This window comes from Polistes fuscatus, unplaced genomic scaffold (assembly GCF_010416935.1).
Source record: "Polistes fuscatus isolate 324 unplaced genomic scaffold, CU_Pfus_HIC Scaffold22, whole genome shotgun sequence".
NCBI classification, from domain to species: Eukaryota; Metazoa; Arthropoda; class Insecta; order Hymenoptera; family Vespidae; genus Polistes; species Polistes fuscatus.
Window position 1 is genome coordinate 2,276,301 of NW_025113099.1, and position 16,331 is coordinate 2,292,631.

The window sequence follows — 16,331 nt, forward strand, 5'->3', positions numbered from 1 at the left end:
AGCAACGTGCAACAACGACTCTATTCGTCGATGTTAAATAAGTGGCCTTAGGCTACCGCCAGTCGCGTTTGGTACCGCCTTCGATAAGCTTCGATAATATTACGAGAACTCGATTCTTCCTTACACTTCCTTCTTCTTCTTCTTCTTCTTCGTCTTCTTTTTCGTCTTATTCCTCCTCATCCTCTTGTTTCTTCTTTTTTAACTCCTGAGAAAGATTCGACCTAACGAAAAACTTACTAAATATTATTATACTTCGAATATTTTTATACTTTCTACATTAATATTCATATACAAATTAAACGTACGTTCATGACGAATTTTAAAAAACAAGTTTCAATTATAATTAAACGATTTCTTTACAAAGTTTGCCTAATATTTCCATATTAACGCTTTTTTTGTGTTTGTGTTTTTCTTTTTTTTTATTTCGAATTAAACACACGTTATACTTGAATCGAAATAATATTTTAACGAATTTATCTTAACTCGAGAATGATATCTAATCATTTCGTGAATATCACAAATTCTCGGACAAATATAATCATTTTTTTTTCTCCATTTTATTGACCCCTCGCTGATATATTAAAAAGGTTATACATAAAATACGTCAAATTGAATAGGATCCACAAATTGACAAATTTTAATCTCTTCACAGGACAAATACATGTTATAACGGAATAATATTAAATAATATTAAAAATAAGAGAAAATCAGAATCATCGTTGTATTTTTATTATTTTTTATTGTTTTTTTTTACGTGATCAAATCGTGCGTCAGAGACACAAAAAAAAGAAAATGATACGCGTGTTACAAAATCACTTTTAACAGAAATAGTTTAATTATATTTAATCGCGAGTAACGTTTTTCGTAAACGACGTAAATCAAAAGATACATTGGTACGAAAAAAAAAAAAGAAAAAAGAAATAAAATAAAAAACCCTTGTTGCAAACGTATACACATTATCATCTAATCGTCGCGTAGACAAAAAAAATTGTAATAAATTAAAATAGAAAGTAAAAAAAGAAGAAACAAAAGAAATATTATATTATTCATCGATTTAATCAAAAACAGGGAAAGTTCAAATCAGTGTTTTCTCTTCTTAACTTTTAGTAGGTCTACGACCTGAGATATTCGTCGTATAACGTCGAAATCGAGAATTCGATATAATCGTGGATCCGTAGTAGAGTTTGGGAACTGTAAACAAGACTAAAGATCTTTCGACAGACGAATGCGGCGCCAACGTTACGCTGACGCAACACGTAAAAGGGGAGTAAACGGGAGACGATGTGTCTCCCGTGCGAAAGCCAACGTCGGTATTATCCCGAATTTACAGGAAGCACAGTCGGCGGCCTCTCTTCTCTCCTCTCCTCTTCTCTCCTCTTCTACCGCTCGAACAAATCTAATTTTATCATGAGATACAAACACATACACACACACTCTCGCGCGCGAACAACACGTACATATACCACGGAAAGTTTCGAAAACGTTTTTAACCTATCAACACGTATCAACATGTACAATAATTTGTTAAAAAAGAACGGCCCAAAAGAAACAAACAAAAACGACGGAAGATTTAAAAAAACCATAAAGTTATTTATTTATTGGCAAAAAATAATGGCGAATGTATAAAAAAAATAATATCCTTATTTACAAACTTACTTTTAATTGTTCATCTTTACGATAAATTTCACTAACTCGAGTGAGGGGTGAGGATATGGGTTGACGGTGGGGGAGGGAGGTGGGGTAGGGCGAAGGATAGTTAAGATCGTTCAAAAAAAAAAAATCACGAAAGGTCCGGGAACGTCGTAAAACGAAAAGAGGGGAAAGAGAAAAATGAAAAAAAAAAAAAGATCGAGTGGAGACTCGCAAAATCAGTGTGGTCAAAAAAGAGGGAGAAAAAGGGTTGAACCGTCTCTCTCTTTCTTCTTACGTAGGGGGGGTAGGAGGGAGGGGACGCGTAAGGCAATAAATATCTTGCGATTAGAATCTCCGATGGCGGCGGCGTTGCGGCTGGTGCCATGGGGTTGTTGCTTACGAACAAGAGGGGAGCGGACTATTAATCATTCCATGTTAATCAAGCCGACCGTTAAGTAGGCCGCGCGTCGTTGCATTAAAGTGCACTGCCACGTATCGTATTTGCGTGCCAATGAGAAACGCATACACGCGTCTAGATCAAATACGGTGTACGATGATGATGAGTATAGAAACAAGAACAACAAGAACAACAACTAAATGAGTATATATATTTACTATATGAGTATATGTGTGTGTGTAGGAAGAAAGAGAGAGAGAGAGAGAGAAAAGGTAGACTATTCTGGCCTCGTGTGTGGTTAGCCTTTAGCCTCCTATTATTCGACTCTCAGAAGATTCAACCCGTGTATCCTTACCTACCGCAGACACGTGCACGTCCCTCTTCTCATTTTTGAGGAATTAATCGTGACTAATTGCCAGATAGGCCGAACAGTGCAACCCTTTTTCTTACTTTTTTTTTTTTTTATATATATTTTCTTTTATTTTTATGTCTTATTGTCTCTCCCTTTTTGTTTCCTTTTTCTCGCATCGTTTCTTCTTCGAAGAATTACAGCTCGTTCGCGTATATAGTTTTCCAGGATAACTTCGTATCCCCCTTAAATGAAAAATTCTCAAGCCACCCCCTTTTTCCGCGAATTATTTTGCCAGAGAGAGAGCAAAGTGATTTTCTAGATAAGAAAAAGGAAAGGATAGAGATATCATAGAGAGAAAAATAGAGGTAGAATTATCGAATCAAAATAGGTAAGGTAATAAAAATTTGGATTCGCGATTAAAAGAAACGAAAGAGGAAATATTCTTCTTTTTTGGTGCGTAAGTTAAAATTGTATCCATTGATAAGAAGGAGGACTTCGGAATGTTTTTCAAAACTCTAGGAAAGAGAAATATTTTCTCGAGTGAAAGAAAGAGAGAGAGAAACAGGAAGGCGGATCGATATCGCGGTTCGAGAGTTCAAGAATTCGAGTTACACATCGCGGATTTCTAAGATTCTCCTCGATCCGTCGCACCTCGAAACGGACGTAAAACTTCGACTAAAAGACTGATCGAAAGAAGAAACTACGAAAAGAGAGATAGAAATGGAAAGAGAGAGAGAGAGAGATATATAGAAAGCAAAAGAGGAAGGAATCGCGAAAGCATAGAAAAGGAAACGCAGAGAAAGCACACTCTTTATGGACTTGTTTGTCCCTCCTCAAAGCTTTTTACAAATTATTCGAAAAGTTCGAACCAACCAGCGTCGAGACGCATCAACGAACGCTGTTTCGGACCACCGCTCGATAGTTAGATCCTCCGATTATCGTTTTTACAGTGATTTTCTACCTGAAATGTATTTCACATCATTACGTTACTTTTACATTGTTTTTTTAAGGATTCAAGATAAGTCAGTTTATCCCGAACTTATCGTTATTTTCTTTTAATGCTATTAAACGTTCAAATTATTTTATACAGTCAAAATAGTAGTCTCTTTTTATCTCTATCTCTGTCTCTCTTTTTCCTTCCTTCTTTCTTTATTTATTTACCAATGCTATTATTCGAATAACTACGTGTTTATTTTTCATTCGATATTAATAATTAACAAGAACTAAACTATTGAACAATATTTTCTAGAAACTTTAAAGAGAATTATTACCGAGAATTTTGTCCGAGATTTTTTAAATAACAATAACGTTGAAAAGAAACCTGACGCGCACGGTTGCTGATTTTTAATAAAATTCAACTTGCCGACGTAGGGTTAAAACAAAAGAAAAAAGAAAATAGGATCGTCGAAGTAAGAAATGTAAGAGAAACCTAAGTGAAAACTTGTCTTTGGGATTTGACGTTTTCTAACAGGAGGATATTGCATCCCAATTGTTTCCGCGAGAATGATTTTTCCACCTCTTCGAAGTTTTCCGGTTTGAACGGCCTTACTTTTTCGTTGTCGTCGTTGTCATCGTTTTTGATAGTTGTAGTAGTTTGTTGAAGGGGGGGGGGATCTTGTTTAAACGCTTTACCGAATCTTTCTATTTTTCTCTCTCTCTCTCACACACACAATTTTTCTCTCTATTTTTCCTTCTCTTTGATTCTTTTTTTCTTTCTATCCATCTATCTATAACATAATAAATCGTGGATTCTGTATTGAGTGCATTTAGTGGATTTAAGAATTTACGTATCATCGTCATGTAGGCAAGAATTCGTATAATGTGTTAACTTTTAGAAAAGATTTACATTACAGGCCGTTTGAAAAAATAAAATCCAATAAGATCGTCAATCGTATTCGAAGTTTGAACGATAAACGGCTTAGAAACTACTACTTCTTCTTCTTCTTCTTCTTCTTCTTTAACTTTGTAACCAACTTCCTAAAAAGAAAAAGAAAAAGAAAAGTCGAAATAAGACTTTCTTAGATGATTCTTCTTTAGCATAAAGCTTCGAAAGTATACCACAAGAAGAAGAAGAAGAAGAAGAAGAGGAAGAAACGTCAGCAGGCGCCAGAAATTTATCCAGGAATGAATATCACGTACAAGAAGTTCGTACATTCATTTTATGACATAGGATGCGTGCGTTCAATGTCCCACCTAGACGCATGATCCCTGACCGAGGTCGAATATTGGAATCATTTGAATCTTTTGAAATAAGACACGAGACGTATCAAGTGTTTTTCTACATCATCCGAACGGATCTACATTGATGTGTTTTTAAACGACGATTGTGTACATCATTACGATATAACATAGTCGTAACTTTTATTCGTCCCTTTTAATTGTCGACAGAAAATAATAACTTACCAATAAAGTGCGTTTATTTTAGACAACGTCGAACATAGCCTTAAACGTAAAGTAGTAGTAGTAGTAGTAGTAAGTAGTAAGTAAGTAGTAGTAATAGTAATAGTAATAGTAATAGTAGTAGTGTAGTAGTGTAGTAGTAATAGTAGTATTAGCAGTTAAATCTGTAACAGATTTTTGCTAATAATGAGAGCCGTGTTGTTCGAATAGAAAGACGACGATATAACATATTTCACATTTTTTTTGTTAGTTGATATATATATAAATGTCTAAATAATCGATGAGGCTACGAACAAATCAACAAAGCTCCTTCGTTGATCTTTACATATTAGGAATAAAGATCGAGAGAAATAGTAATTGAATACGTCTAATTGTCCAGACGTTTTACTTTCGTTCTCTCGAATTTGCCCGTGACCGTTCGCAAAATATGAACGGTGAGATCTTGACAAAATCACATTTTCTTTCTTTCTTCTTTTATCTTGAAATTCTTGCCATAATGGGGTTTTAAAACAACACTTTTTTCGGGCGTAGCGTGTAAATGACGTCGTTACACAAACATATCTTACGTAAGTCTTAAAAATAATAATCGCCCATCCTATATAGCACATCATCACTTAGTCTGATGATATCGTCCTTTGGTTGTTGATCGTCGCAAGTGTGAATTTGTCGATGAGACAGCCAAAAGGTTTTCCTCGAAGGTGTCCGCTGTGAAATCTTGTTCCTTAATCATTTTCGTAGATACATTTCTAATTCTTCTAGTTGTACTGACTTCGCGTCTGGTCAGTCTCATTGAACTCCTAGGTAATACAGCCATCCCATTTCTAATCTGTGACTGCTGATGCTGATGTTTCTTTTTATTAGCTTGAAGTCGTTTAACACTAACTTGCCTAACTTGTGGCGGAGGTGGTGGCGGAGGGGGAGGCATTTTAGGAGGTGGTAATCGCGATTGGGGGCCAGGTGGTAATCTAGGTGGACCAGACATTCTCGATGGGCCTGGCAAACGGTTTGGAAAAGCTGGTGGATGAAATCCTGAATTAACAACAGATCTCCTGAAATCTGGACCTGGTGGCAATGGTGGCATGGGTGCTCTCATAGCTGCTGGTGGTGGTGGTGGAAGTGGTGGTCCAAATCTTAATGGTCTTGGGCAGTACATTGGTGGACCAGGTGGTGGTGGTGGCATACCAGGTGGATGCGGGGGCATCGAGCCAAATCCATGTGGTGGAGCCCCAAAACCGAAAGGTTGTGGTAGATATGGTGCTCCATTGGTAAATCCACGACGGTGTGGTTTATATCCTGGCGGTGGGCCCATAGGATATGGCACTGGTCTTCCCTTTGGATGTTTTACTCTTAACCTATATTGATCAAGAACTTTCCTTACTGGCGTAGGATTGTTGTCTTTCCGTGTATTATTAGGTCGGGTCAGGCCAGCTTTGTTAGTATCTTTCGTTTCTCCAAGTGATACTTTTTTAAGTGCAGCGATATATTCGTCGCGATAGATTGGATACCCACGTGCCTCTTCGAAAGCTGTAACGTTAAATTTTTGTTTTTTCTTTGTTCTAATTGATACATGATTAATTTATTCTATACACCTATTCGACATACGATTATAATATCTTTTCAAACCGAACTGAATATGATAATATAATATTTAAATAGCAACTAAATATATCTCACGCGATTTTTTTTTTTTTTCTTTGTCTACTGTTCGTTTAAAAAAATCAATACCCATAAACGGTAGAAAAAAGTACACGTTCAAAAGGTTTCTTTTTTACGACGTATCGTTATTAACTTAGGTTATTTTCCGCGAAAAATGAAAATTGACTGAACATCCACGTGACATTGTTTTCGTTTGTTTCCGCGTTAAAAATAAATAATTCAATGATTCGTGCATACACATATTTTCGAAATCGTTATTACTTTTTTCTCTTGTTTCTTTTTCTAACACAACGTTAAGCCCTTTGGTAAATAACAAATTCAATATAAAAAGTTTTATTATTAATATACCTTGTAAGGAATCTTGAGACTCCCAGCCACGTTTTTCAATGAGATATCTGTAATCGAATATTTAAATGAAAAATCTTGTCAATAAAAAAATAAATTTAGGCATCATTTAGAGAAATAAATTCATATTATTAATGATATATTTGTTTTTATGGAAAATGATTTGCAGATCGATGATGAAAAAAAAAAATGATTAGTATTATTTCCCTTACCTACAAATTAGATACCCAGTGCGGTTTATACCATGTGTGCAATGTACTCCTATGACATCGTCTGAAACAAAAGAAGAAGAAGAAGACAAAATTAAAGTAAAATCAAATAAGAGTTAAAAAAAAAGAAAAGGAAAAGAAAAGTTTTATGCATCGTTGAACACAGGTTCGATTCTTAAATGAAAAATGTAACGAAACGTCGAACGTCATTCCGCGAATATAACTAACGTCTGACGCACCAACTTCGATAACGTACTACTCCAAAACGTTTGGAGAAGTTAAAAGAACTGGGTCACGCGAATTCGAAACTCTCCCCGAGTACGTTCAATTTTTAAAGTCCATAAATTTTTCCGAATGTGTCATTACCCCGAACAATGGCTGTGCCATCGGACACAGAATCGGCCAAAAACATGCGATCTGTTACGTAGATCCCTGATCTATCGCAAATAAATATCTTAAAACAAGCTATCGTGTTGTGCAATAACTGGCTGTGTAATAAAAATTCTCTTTCTTCTTTTTTTTTTCTCCATACAATTAAAAAAAAAAATAACAATTGTCTTCGTTATACCCCCAAAAGAGAAAAATATCGAACGCTCTCGAAAATGTATCGCAAAAGTTCAAACGATGGAGATAGGACGGAAGAATAACCGGGACACATCTAATTGGAGAAAAAACATACCCAAAGTAGGTTCAATAAAAAGATCCATGATATAAAAAGGGGTACAATTTCCACGGGTCATTAATTTCGTATGAAGAAAGCTTGTATTTCCCCTTCTCTCTCTCCCTCTCCCTCTTTCTTTCTTTTCTTTTTTTTTTTTCAACAGAATAGTACTCTTTGGTGTTTCGGCAAAAGGGCTTGATTATAATATTATCGCAAATAACAGTGAAAAAACTGCGACGAATTCGAGCGATCGTGACTGAGGGAGGGGGAGGTAAAGCCAGGTCACAGCGGCACCTTCTCAAGGTTCAACCTTAATGAGAGTGGTCTCCACTTTCTTTCCCTTCCATATATGTCTATATATTTTCTTTAACCTTTAACCCAGGAAAAGGAAAAAGGGATAAGTACCAACTACTTTCGAGGCAGTTTGTACCTCTTTACATCGTGCTTCGGTGCGAATTAAGTGGATGTCGGAGTACGCGTGATACGCCTGCCTGCTCTCGCAATCTTCTTTTTTTTTTTTAAAGAAACCCTTAAAATAAGGTCGCGGGAGAGAAGCATTTTGTTCGAATTTTTGTTCATCCACATACATTTATTTTTTTACGTTTTTTCATATTCATTTAACAAATTTTACAAGTAGCTCGTACGTTACAAACCTCCACGAACTTGGCCGTGAAATTGACTAAAGTTTTAATGATTTTTCAAATCTACGAGCAAGATCTTGAGCACGATTTGTAGACAAAATTTACGAAAGATCTAAGAAAAGAGAGAGAGAGAGAGCAGAAAAGAAAGGCCTAGAAAATCTTTCACGTACGTAAGTAAATTCTCTTTCATCGCAAACTGGATTCACGTTCGTTAACTATCACGAGGTCATCTCGAATGTTAAAGTTTCGTTTACGTGTGTGCATACATCTTTTAGGAATACGACGTCATTCTGAGAAGAATCACGTCTGAATCTAATGCGAATCTGGAGCGAGCACCCCTGTGGTGCACACCAAAGACCTAACGCCGGTAAATTAACCGATCTTCAACGAGATTACTGAGAAAAATCTTTTTCTACTCTCTCGACTTTTACTCGGAATCGATTCCTCGATTCTGCTTGTTTTGAAAATACGATTGAATTATCTTTATAGCTTTTTCCTAAACTTTTTCCTATCTAACGATATCGAACTTAACAGGTTCCCCCCCCCCGTAAAACGTTCCAAACTATTTGCCACGTTCGCACATATTTCGGAGGATATTGTTTACTTTTAATTTATGTAACACGTGTTGTTCGATTTTCTAATTTTTTTCTTTTTTTTTTTCTTTCTAATTATTAAGGATGATTTGTCGGTACAATCGGAAACAAAAGTTAATGACATTTTCATCAAATCCATATCTCTTAATATCTGTTGAAATAGATGATTTAAACCAACTATTTTTTTTTATAATTGAAATTTTGATATAAAGTTTCTAAAATAATGAAATTTAGTGATCATTTTAATAATATTAACATAAAAATCTCAATTTAAGTGAAAATTGTAAAATAACTTTTGTTTGTGACTGTACCGTGAATTTAACTTTAAAAAAATAAAAACTTTAATTTTTTTTGTCACTGATCATCGACACAAATTTTTCCAAAAATTAAAGTAAAAAATTAGGAGACAAATACATACATTCATAAATTTTCTATTTAATTGAATTTTATTCAATTAAATAAAATAAATCTTGTTTTTATTCAGGAAAGCGTGACAACACCGCACTATTTTAATAGTTGGTAGTAATGATATTATTATTATTATTATTATTCAATTTTAGAATTAAATATCATGCGTATGCGCATTGCGCACTAACATGACTCTTCTTTATTTACCTCTTTGACGCAATTGAAGGTTATGTGTGTTGTGTTAATAATTTTACTTGCGTTCAAATTTTCGCGCTAACATATCTTATAGCAAACTTGTAATTTACTATAGTCGTACTTGATTTTATTTCTCGTATGATGTTTGCGACGTTGCCACGTTTTTTTTGATATTTGGATATATTGCCACGTTTCTTTGATATTTAATCTATTGATTTGAAATTTTTGGAATTTTTCACATCACAATTTCATTATTTTTTGTTCATTTGAATAGGTCTGGTAGCATGTTTTCCATTTAACTACGTGTTAATTTGTTGCAACTAATAAATGTTATAACTTTTAAACGGGCTTGTAAAAAAATCCCAATTTTTTGAGAAGTTTCAGTAGATTTGCCAAAATAATATATTTTTTTCAATCGATTTTCATCATTTTCAATATACCGACAATCATCCTTAAATAACGAAGATATGAGATATAAACTTGAAGAATAAATTCCAAGGATCTTTATTATTACCATCGACTGGATAAATTATCACGTCGAAATCGCATAAAAGTTACAAACTATGTTTATTTCTATCCACGTAAATAACATAACAGTATACATATACGCAATAAGTCAAAAAGAAAAAAAAAGAAAAATTAAAGCTAGAAAACGATTTGACGTAATAATTTTTCCAGTTATTGCAGCACAAAAGTTCAGTTCGAATCGTTGTAACTCCGTTCCTGACCCCGATTGTTCCCACGTTACATTTTCTAGTTATTTAGATTCCCTCAAACTTACTCCCAAAGTTTTTCACGTACTACTATTCAGATAAACTTTGTTAGACGCGAATGAAAGGAAAGGAAAGAAAAGGAAAGAAAAAAGAAAAAGAGAAAGTGAAGGAGGAGAGAAAAAAACGTAGAATAAAATTAAAAAAGAAAAAGAAAAGAAAGGTAATAAAAAACAGTCAATCGAATACTTGTCAAAGATAAGTTTCGTTGTTTTCGTCAATACTTAAAATAAATAAATGTAAGAGCCGATGAAGAAACGGTGGAAGGACGGTGGTCAAACGTCGACAAACTCTCTCCTACGTACATAAACGCGAAAATATTGTCATAGCGTGGGTGGAGTAAAAAGTAAAAGAGTAAGTTTTTGGAAGGGGGTTCGATTACATATTGCGGTATTAAATCAATCGAAGGAACGATCGAACGTTTCTCAAGTATCTTCTTCGTATAGTACGCGAAAACGGTGGTTAGAAGATGGCGATGACGTAGAATAAGAATAAGATAGAGTAATACGAGAGAGAGAGAGAAAGATAAAAAGAGAGAAAGGTATATACGAAAAGGGTAAGGGATAATCTGCTAGGAGGCTTTTTAAAAACGCCAAAGTTGTACGCCTTCGACGATGGATGCGAACGATTAACGACATCTTACGTTCCGCGCCCGATAAATCACCAGCCACTGTAAATGGACTCGCTGTAGGCTTATCTTTCTTTCCCATAAAGTGCCGCCTTCGGTGAAATCGCTAATGAGAAAATCTCGCGTGTCAGCGAACGCACATATACATGTTTGTATATGTGTGTGTATGTCCCCTTACGTACTCTCGTATTTTACCAAAAGAAAAATTTCATTTAAATTTTCAAAGAAAAAGTTTATTCATATCGTTTCACTTGTATATGCAACTTATACGAAATAATAGTCAAATTTCCCCCGTTAACAAAACAATGTGTTAGGTAAAAAAAGAAAAAGAAACTGGTGTGTGTACTTATGTACGCACGTAAGAAGTTACACTTCTTTGCCGTACCAAAACGAACATAACCTCAATAACCTCAAAAATAACTTCAAAAAAAAACTTCAAAGAAAAAAAATAACTTAAAAAAAATAATTATTATTATATATATAAGAAAGAATAAAAAATATCAAAATATAGATATCAGTCCACACTAAATATAAGAGAGATATATCGAATAACTTCACGCGTCAACAGTCATGGCGCGGTTACAGCATTAGTTCTCAATTCGATCGTTTAATTAAAGCGGCGCTGAGTACGATTAGTACTTGGATGGGTGACCCGCTTGAGAAAAAAAGGGGGAAGAAGAAGAGAAGACAACTTCATGGTGTCGTTTTTCCAGACGCTCGGAACAAAATCACTTCCCATTACATTTTCCCCAACGCGCCAAAAGAAGTATAACTTCAAAGATATGAGCCAATGGATGAACCACGTTTCGGTTATTTTTTTTGCCTTTGGAATGCGAGTTGTGTATCTCGAGACTCGTTTCAGCAGCATAACGCGTACGTGCATCCTCCCTCGCGAGATGGACGACTCCTTCTTTCGATTCTAACTAACTTTCGTGACTTTCCCACGATCCACTTCGTGCGTGAATAGCATTATCAACGCGCGCGAGTATATCAAAATAATAAAAAGGGATGTAGTAGAAAAGAAAAGGAAGGAAGAAAATACGAGATGAGAAGAGATGCATGCCAAGAATCGAGTGATACGCTGTTGCATATTAACGAGCGGATTAATAATCGCTCGTTTCGTCAGATCCTCATAAATCGAACCACTCTCCTCTCTCCCTTCCTCGTCGGAGGAGGAGGATCATGATAATCAATAAATATTAACAATGAAATTTCCACATTTTTTTATATCTATTAAATAGATTAACATTTACTTTTTTTCTTTTAACTTCGATTTACCGGATTAGATGTTTTTTTTTTTCATTCTTTGTTGATTTGTTTTCGTTTCGTTTACCGAAAGAAACATCCCCTCCCTAATCTTTCTCACTTTCATTCCTACTTTCAAGGGGTTATACGCAGTTAGAATTTTTAAAAAATCGATTTTTTTTTTTCTTCATTTTCGGAATGTACATATATTTAAGTATATTCTCTGAAAATTTCAAATCGATCCGACAAATATTCTTCACTTCATGTAAGCTGCAAACAACAATTTTTAACTATGTGTAAACGTATCTTTGAAACTTTAAACGCGTTTTTCTCAAAACGGTATTTTCAAAGTCGGTGATCTCGATTTTTCAAAAACGGCTTAACCGATCGGTTTCGAATTTTTACGCAATCTTCTTAGATATATTCCTCAGGTATTAAGTATAAGGAATAATTTTGAAAAAATTTATTACTATTTTTTTGTAACAATTTAGAGCGAAAATTTTAGTCAAAAACAACAACTTTTTTCAAATAGACGTCATTTTGTCAAAAATCAAAATTTTTATTATTCCTTGGTTTTAATACCTGCATTAATCTATCCTTTAAAATAATCCACCATATTTTTTAATTTCAATAATCCAAACCGCCAAAATGAAGATCACCGCCAAACGTCTTTTTTTAGAGGACGTTCAGGAAATCATCTACAGGAGCGGTGCAGATTCATATTTTTACATAATCGACGCGCTATTGTATTCTCAAAAGTTGGCTCTATTTGAATTACCATCACTTTTGTTTGAGAAATAAAAACTGTTTCTAGAAAAAATTCACGAAAATAGGTCTTTTTCGAGCCTCGCAACTGCGTATAACCCCTTAAAGAGGAATGATCTTTTGGTTGCCAACCCAATACTTTGCTTGGAAAAGAAGTAGATAGATAGATAAATAGATAGATAGATAGAGAAAGAAAGAGAGAGAGGAATGAAAAGAAAAAGAACGAGCTCGAAGGGAACTTTCTTTTTCTTCTTGAACGGTTGATAAACGGCGGCGGATAATTAACAACGGTCCAGTATACACGTCCCGTGCGTGGGCGATCTTTCGAACTTGGAGATTCGTCCTCTCTCTCTCTCTCTCTCTCTCTTTCTTTTTATTTCTTTCTCTTTCTCTTTACCGATCATCTTGTCCTCTTCTTTTCCCTGTCGTTCCTTCGTTCGACCTGCGGGAATCGATGATTCGTCTCTTCGACATATCTCTCTCTCTTTCTCTCTCTTTCTTTCTCTTTACTTTGTATCTCATTATCTTTATCTTTCGAGAAGAAGAAGAAGAAGAAGAAGAAAACAAATAAAAAGAAAAAGAAAATTTCAAATTCTCGTAGCACGGAAGTATCGTAAGATTATTATCGTAGAAATAATAGAATTTGTTTCGTTAGATTTGTAATAATAAACGTAAACTTGCGCTCGTTAAAACAAATCTTTAACAAATTTTCATCGCGAATCGATTAAACGTTCATTATATTCGGTATTTCTTTTTATTCTTTTATTTTTATTTTTGTATTTTTTTTATTTTTCCGAATTCATTTTATTTAATCGTGCATTCAATACGTTGTTTGATTGACTTTCATGATATCCAACACGTGGCTACGTTTATTATAACTCGGGTTTGTTTCTTCGAGATGATTACAAAATAAAAATATAAATATAAATGAAATGTGTTAGAAAAAAAAAAAAAGGAAAAGATAAAACACTCACCCTCTTCAGCGGCTGCCATGAAATTGTCCATCGTTTCAAAGAATCTGCAATGAAATAGAGGAAAAAGATATTTTTATTTGTCTAGAAATATTTTCTATTCGACGTATAATAAATGAAAAGAAATTTATTAATATTCTCCCTTTTCTTTCTCATCGATTTCCTCATCGATGTTCCATCTCGAAGAATGATTTTTCATTGGCGCAAATTGCATTAATACGAAATCAATTTATCGATTTATTCCTTGATCGTTCACCGCTGCCATTAAATAATGATTAATGGCTATATTAATAAGTTGAGTCAAAAGGTTCTTCTTGTAATAAATCCATGGAAGAAGAAGACTCCTGCGGAAGCCAAGATACTCTTTGCAAATGGCTACCTATGGTTGTATACTACTACTACCATCACCACCACCACCACCCCATACATGACACCCGCCCCCTTTAACTCTCCCGTTATTGACAAGTTTCGCGGCGAAGCGGTACGAAAACTTCTGGTTATCGAATTTCCAGGGTCTCTCGTTAAAAAAATAATCAGCTAAATAAATATTCAAATATGGTAACCGGTCGAGGCAAGTGACAGTGTAATAGCTGTGTAATAGGTATGCAGAGACTCGCACGGTAAACGAAGGAATATGGTAATGAACCTTAAGAGCTTCGATGTTACACACCCTGAGTTACACAAAGTACAAGCCCTTGCGCGACGGAATGGCATTAAGAAGTCAAATCGATTTCGAATTACATCGTTAAAGTAAATCGCGGCCCCGGCTCGATCTGAAAAGGCGAATCATTAATAATTCACCCGATCTGAACCGTACAACGAATTATGACCATAACTTAGCACCGTTTAGAGCCTCCACCACCTCGATAAACTCGTATGCTAATGTCGTATTATTTTTCCTTGTCACTCCGCGCCTTTAAAAAAAAAGAAAAAGAAAAACAGAAAATCGACCCCTCAATTTTATAACGACTTTACTCGATTACCGATTAACATTTCGCACCGAATATTACCATTGTGTTAAGGCGTCGATTAATAATCCTCATCTATTATATATATGTAAGCTTTGTACGCATGTGCCGGTACATTGAGTGATTGGCTGTTTGAATGTGGCGCCATACATTGGGAGAACAAAGGCTAGCAGGAGTGACGGTTGGTGTTTGAAATCTTGTAGGAGTGAGAGTCTTGAAATCTGGCAAGAGCGTTTTAGAAGTTTAGTAGAAAAGTCTTGTAAATTAAATTTCATTGAAAACGCATTAAGATTGGCATCAATTAATAGAGAAACGGGAGCATGAACTTTTAATTGTTGATTCTCTTATTTTAGACGAATCTAATTGTGGTTCTTACTCTCAACAAATTAAGGATTAAAAACATATTATATATATGTATATATAGCTTTTTTATTATTTTATATAACACCTTGGGATAATAATCAGGAAAACTTTTATCAACTGACATGAATAATCGACGAGTGATACGTAAGTAAAACGATACGAAACAAATCTACAAAGTTATGCAGATTCGTAGATAGGATAACGCATCGTAATTATTTTTCAAATGGTATCGTGCATCATAATCATCATCATCATAATTATTATTATTATTATTATCATCATCATCATCATAATTATCCTTCCTTCTCTTGTTCGTTTCTGTTTCAATTGCTTTGAATGGTCCCCCTTACCATCTCTCTCTCTCTCTCTCTCCCGAAGAAGCTCGAGAATTTACTAACGGATTAAACCGCGATCTTCGACTACTCGATAAATTAACGCAAGGTGTTCATTCCCCTTCTGCATTCCACGAAGATTCCAGGGACATTCCGAACGCGCCAAGCAAGGTGGAACACTCTTCACTTTGCTCCCATACGATCAGCTTTGCCGTACCACCCGCTGAGTCCGCATAATGTTCATTTCTCACATTGCGATTGCTAACATTTATATTTTCTCCTTACGATCGTACGTCCTGATCGGTGACCAGGTAAAAGAACCCCGACAACTTTACTAAACCTTCTTTTATTTCTTTATTCTTTTCTTTTATTTTCTTTTTTTTATCGACAACGATAGATTTCCAATCGAATATCCCCCTCCCCCATCTATTGAATACGATTCATTTAAATAATTAATAACCAATTAACTTAAATTAATGAATTATTATATCAAAAGAAACTTTAAATCGAGTATCCAACCAGACTCGTAGATTTTTATTTTTCGTTATTAAATGCAATATATATATTGAAGAATAAGAAGAATAGTATATTCAGTTACAATTCAAGTAATAATTTGTTATTTCATGATTCAACGGATCAGACGTTCTTGAACTCTTCCATCGTACACTTGTCGAATCATACGCATCGAGTTTTTCGAATAAAAATAAGTTGAAAGGAGGGAAATATATTTTTAATAAAATTCTAATTTATCTACGTTGGCCAATGGTATTCAAAGATATTACAATTTTTATCCTTCTTTC

At 34.7% G+C, this 16,331-nt stretch overlaps 1 protein-coding gene across 1 annotated transcript in view; it reads right to left on the reverse strand.

Annotated features, from left to right (window-relative positions):
- Positions 1-4,780: 4,780 nt before the first annotated feature.
- Positions 4,781-16,331, reverse strand: part of LOC122517892 (RNA/RNP complex-1-interacting phosphatase-like) — a 46,178-nt gene continuing 34,627 nt past the window's right edge. Inside the window, exons 6-9 of the mRNA XM_043636509.1 lie at positions 13,872-13,915; positions 6,995-7,055; positions 6,786-6,832; positions 4,781-6,305 (exon numbers count right to left, since the gene is read on the reverse strand). Coding sequence (XP_043492444.1) covers positions 5,392-6,305; positions 6,786-6,832; positions 6,995-7,055; positions 13,872-13,915 — 1,066 coding nt within the window. The 3' untranslated portion in view covers positions 4,781-5,391. The remainder of the gene's footprint in view (positions 6,306-6,785; positions 6,833-6,994; positions 7,056-13,871; positions 13,916-16,331) is intronic.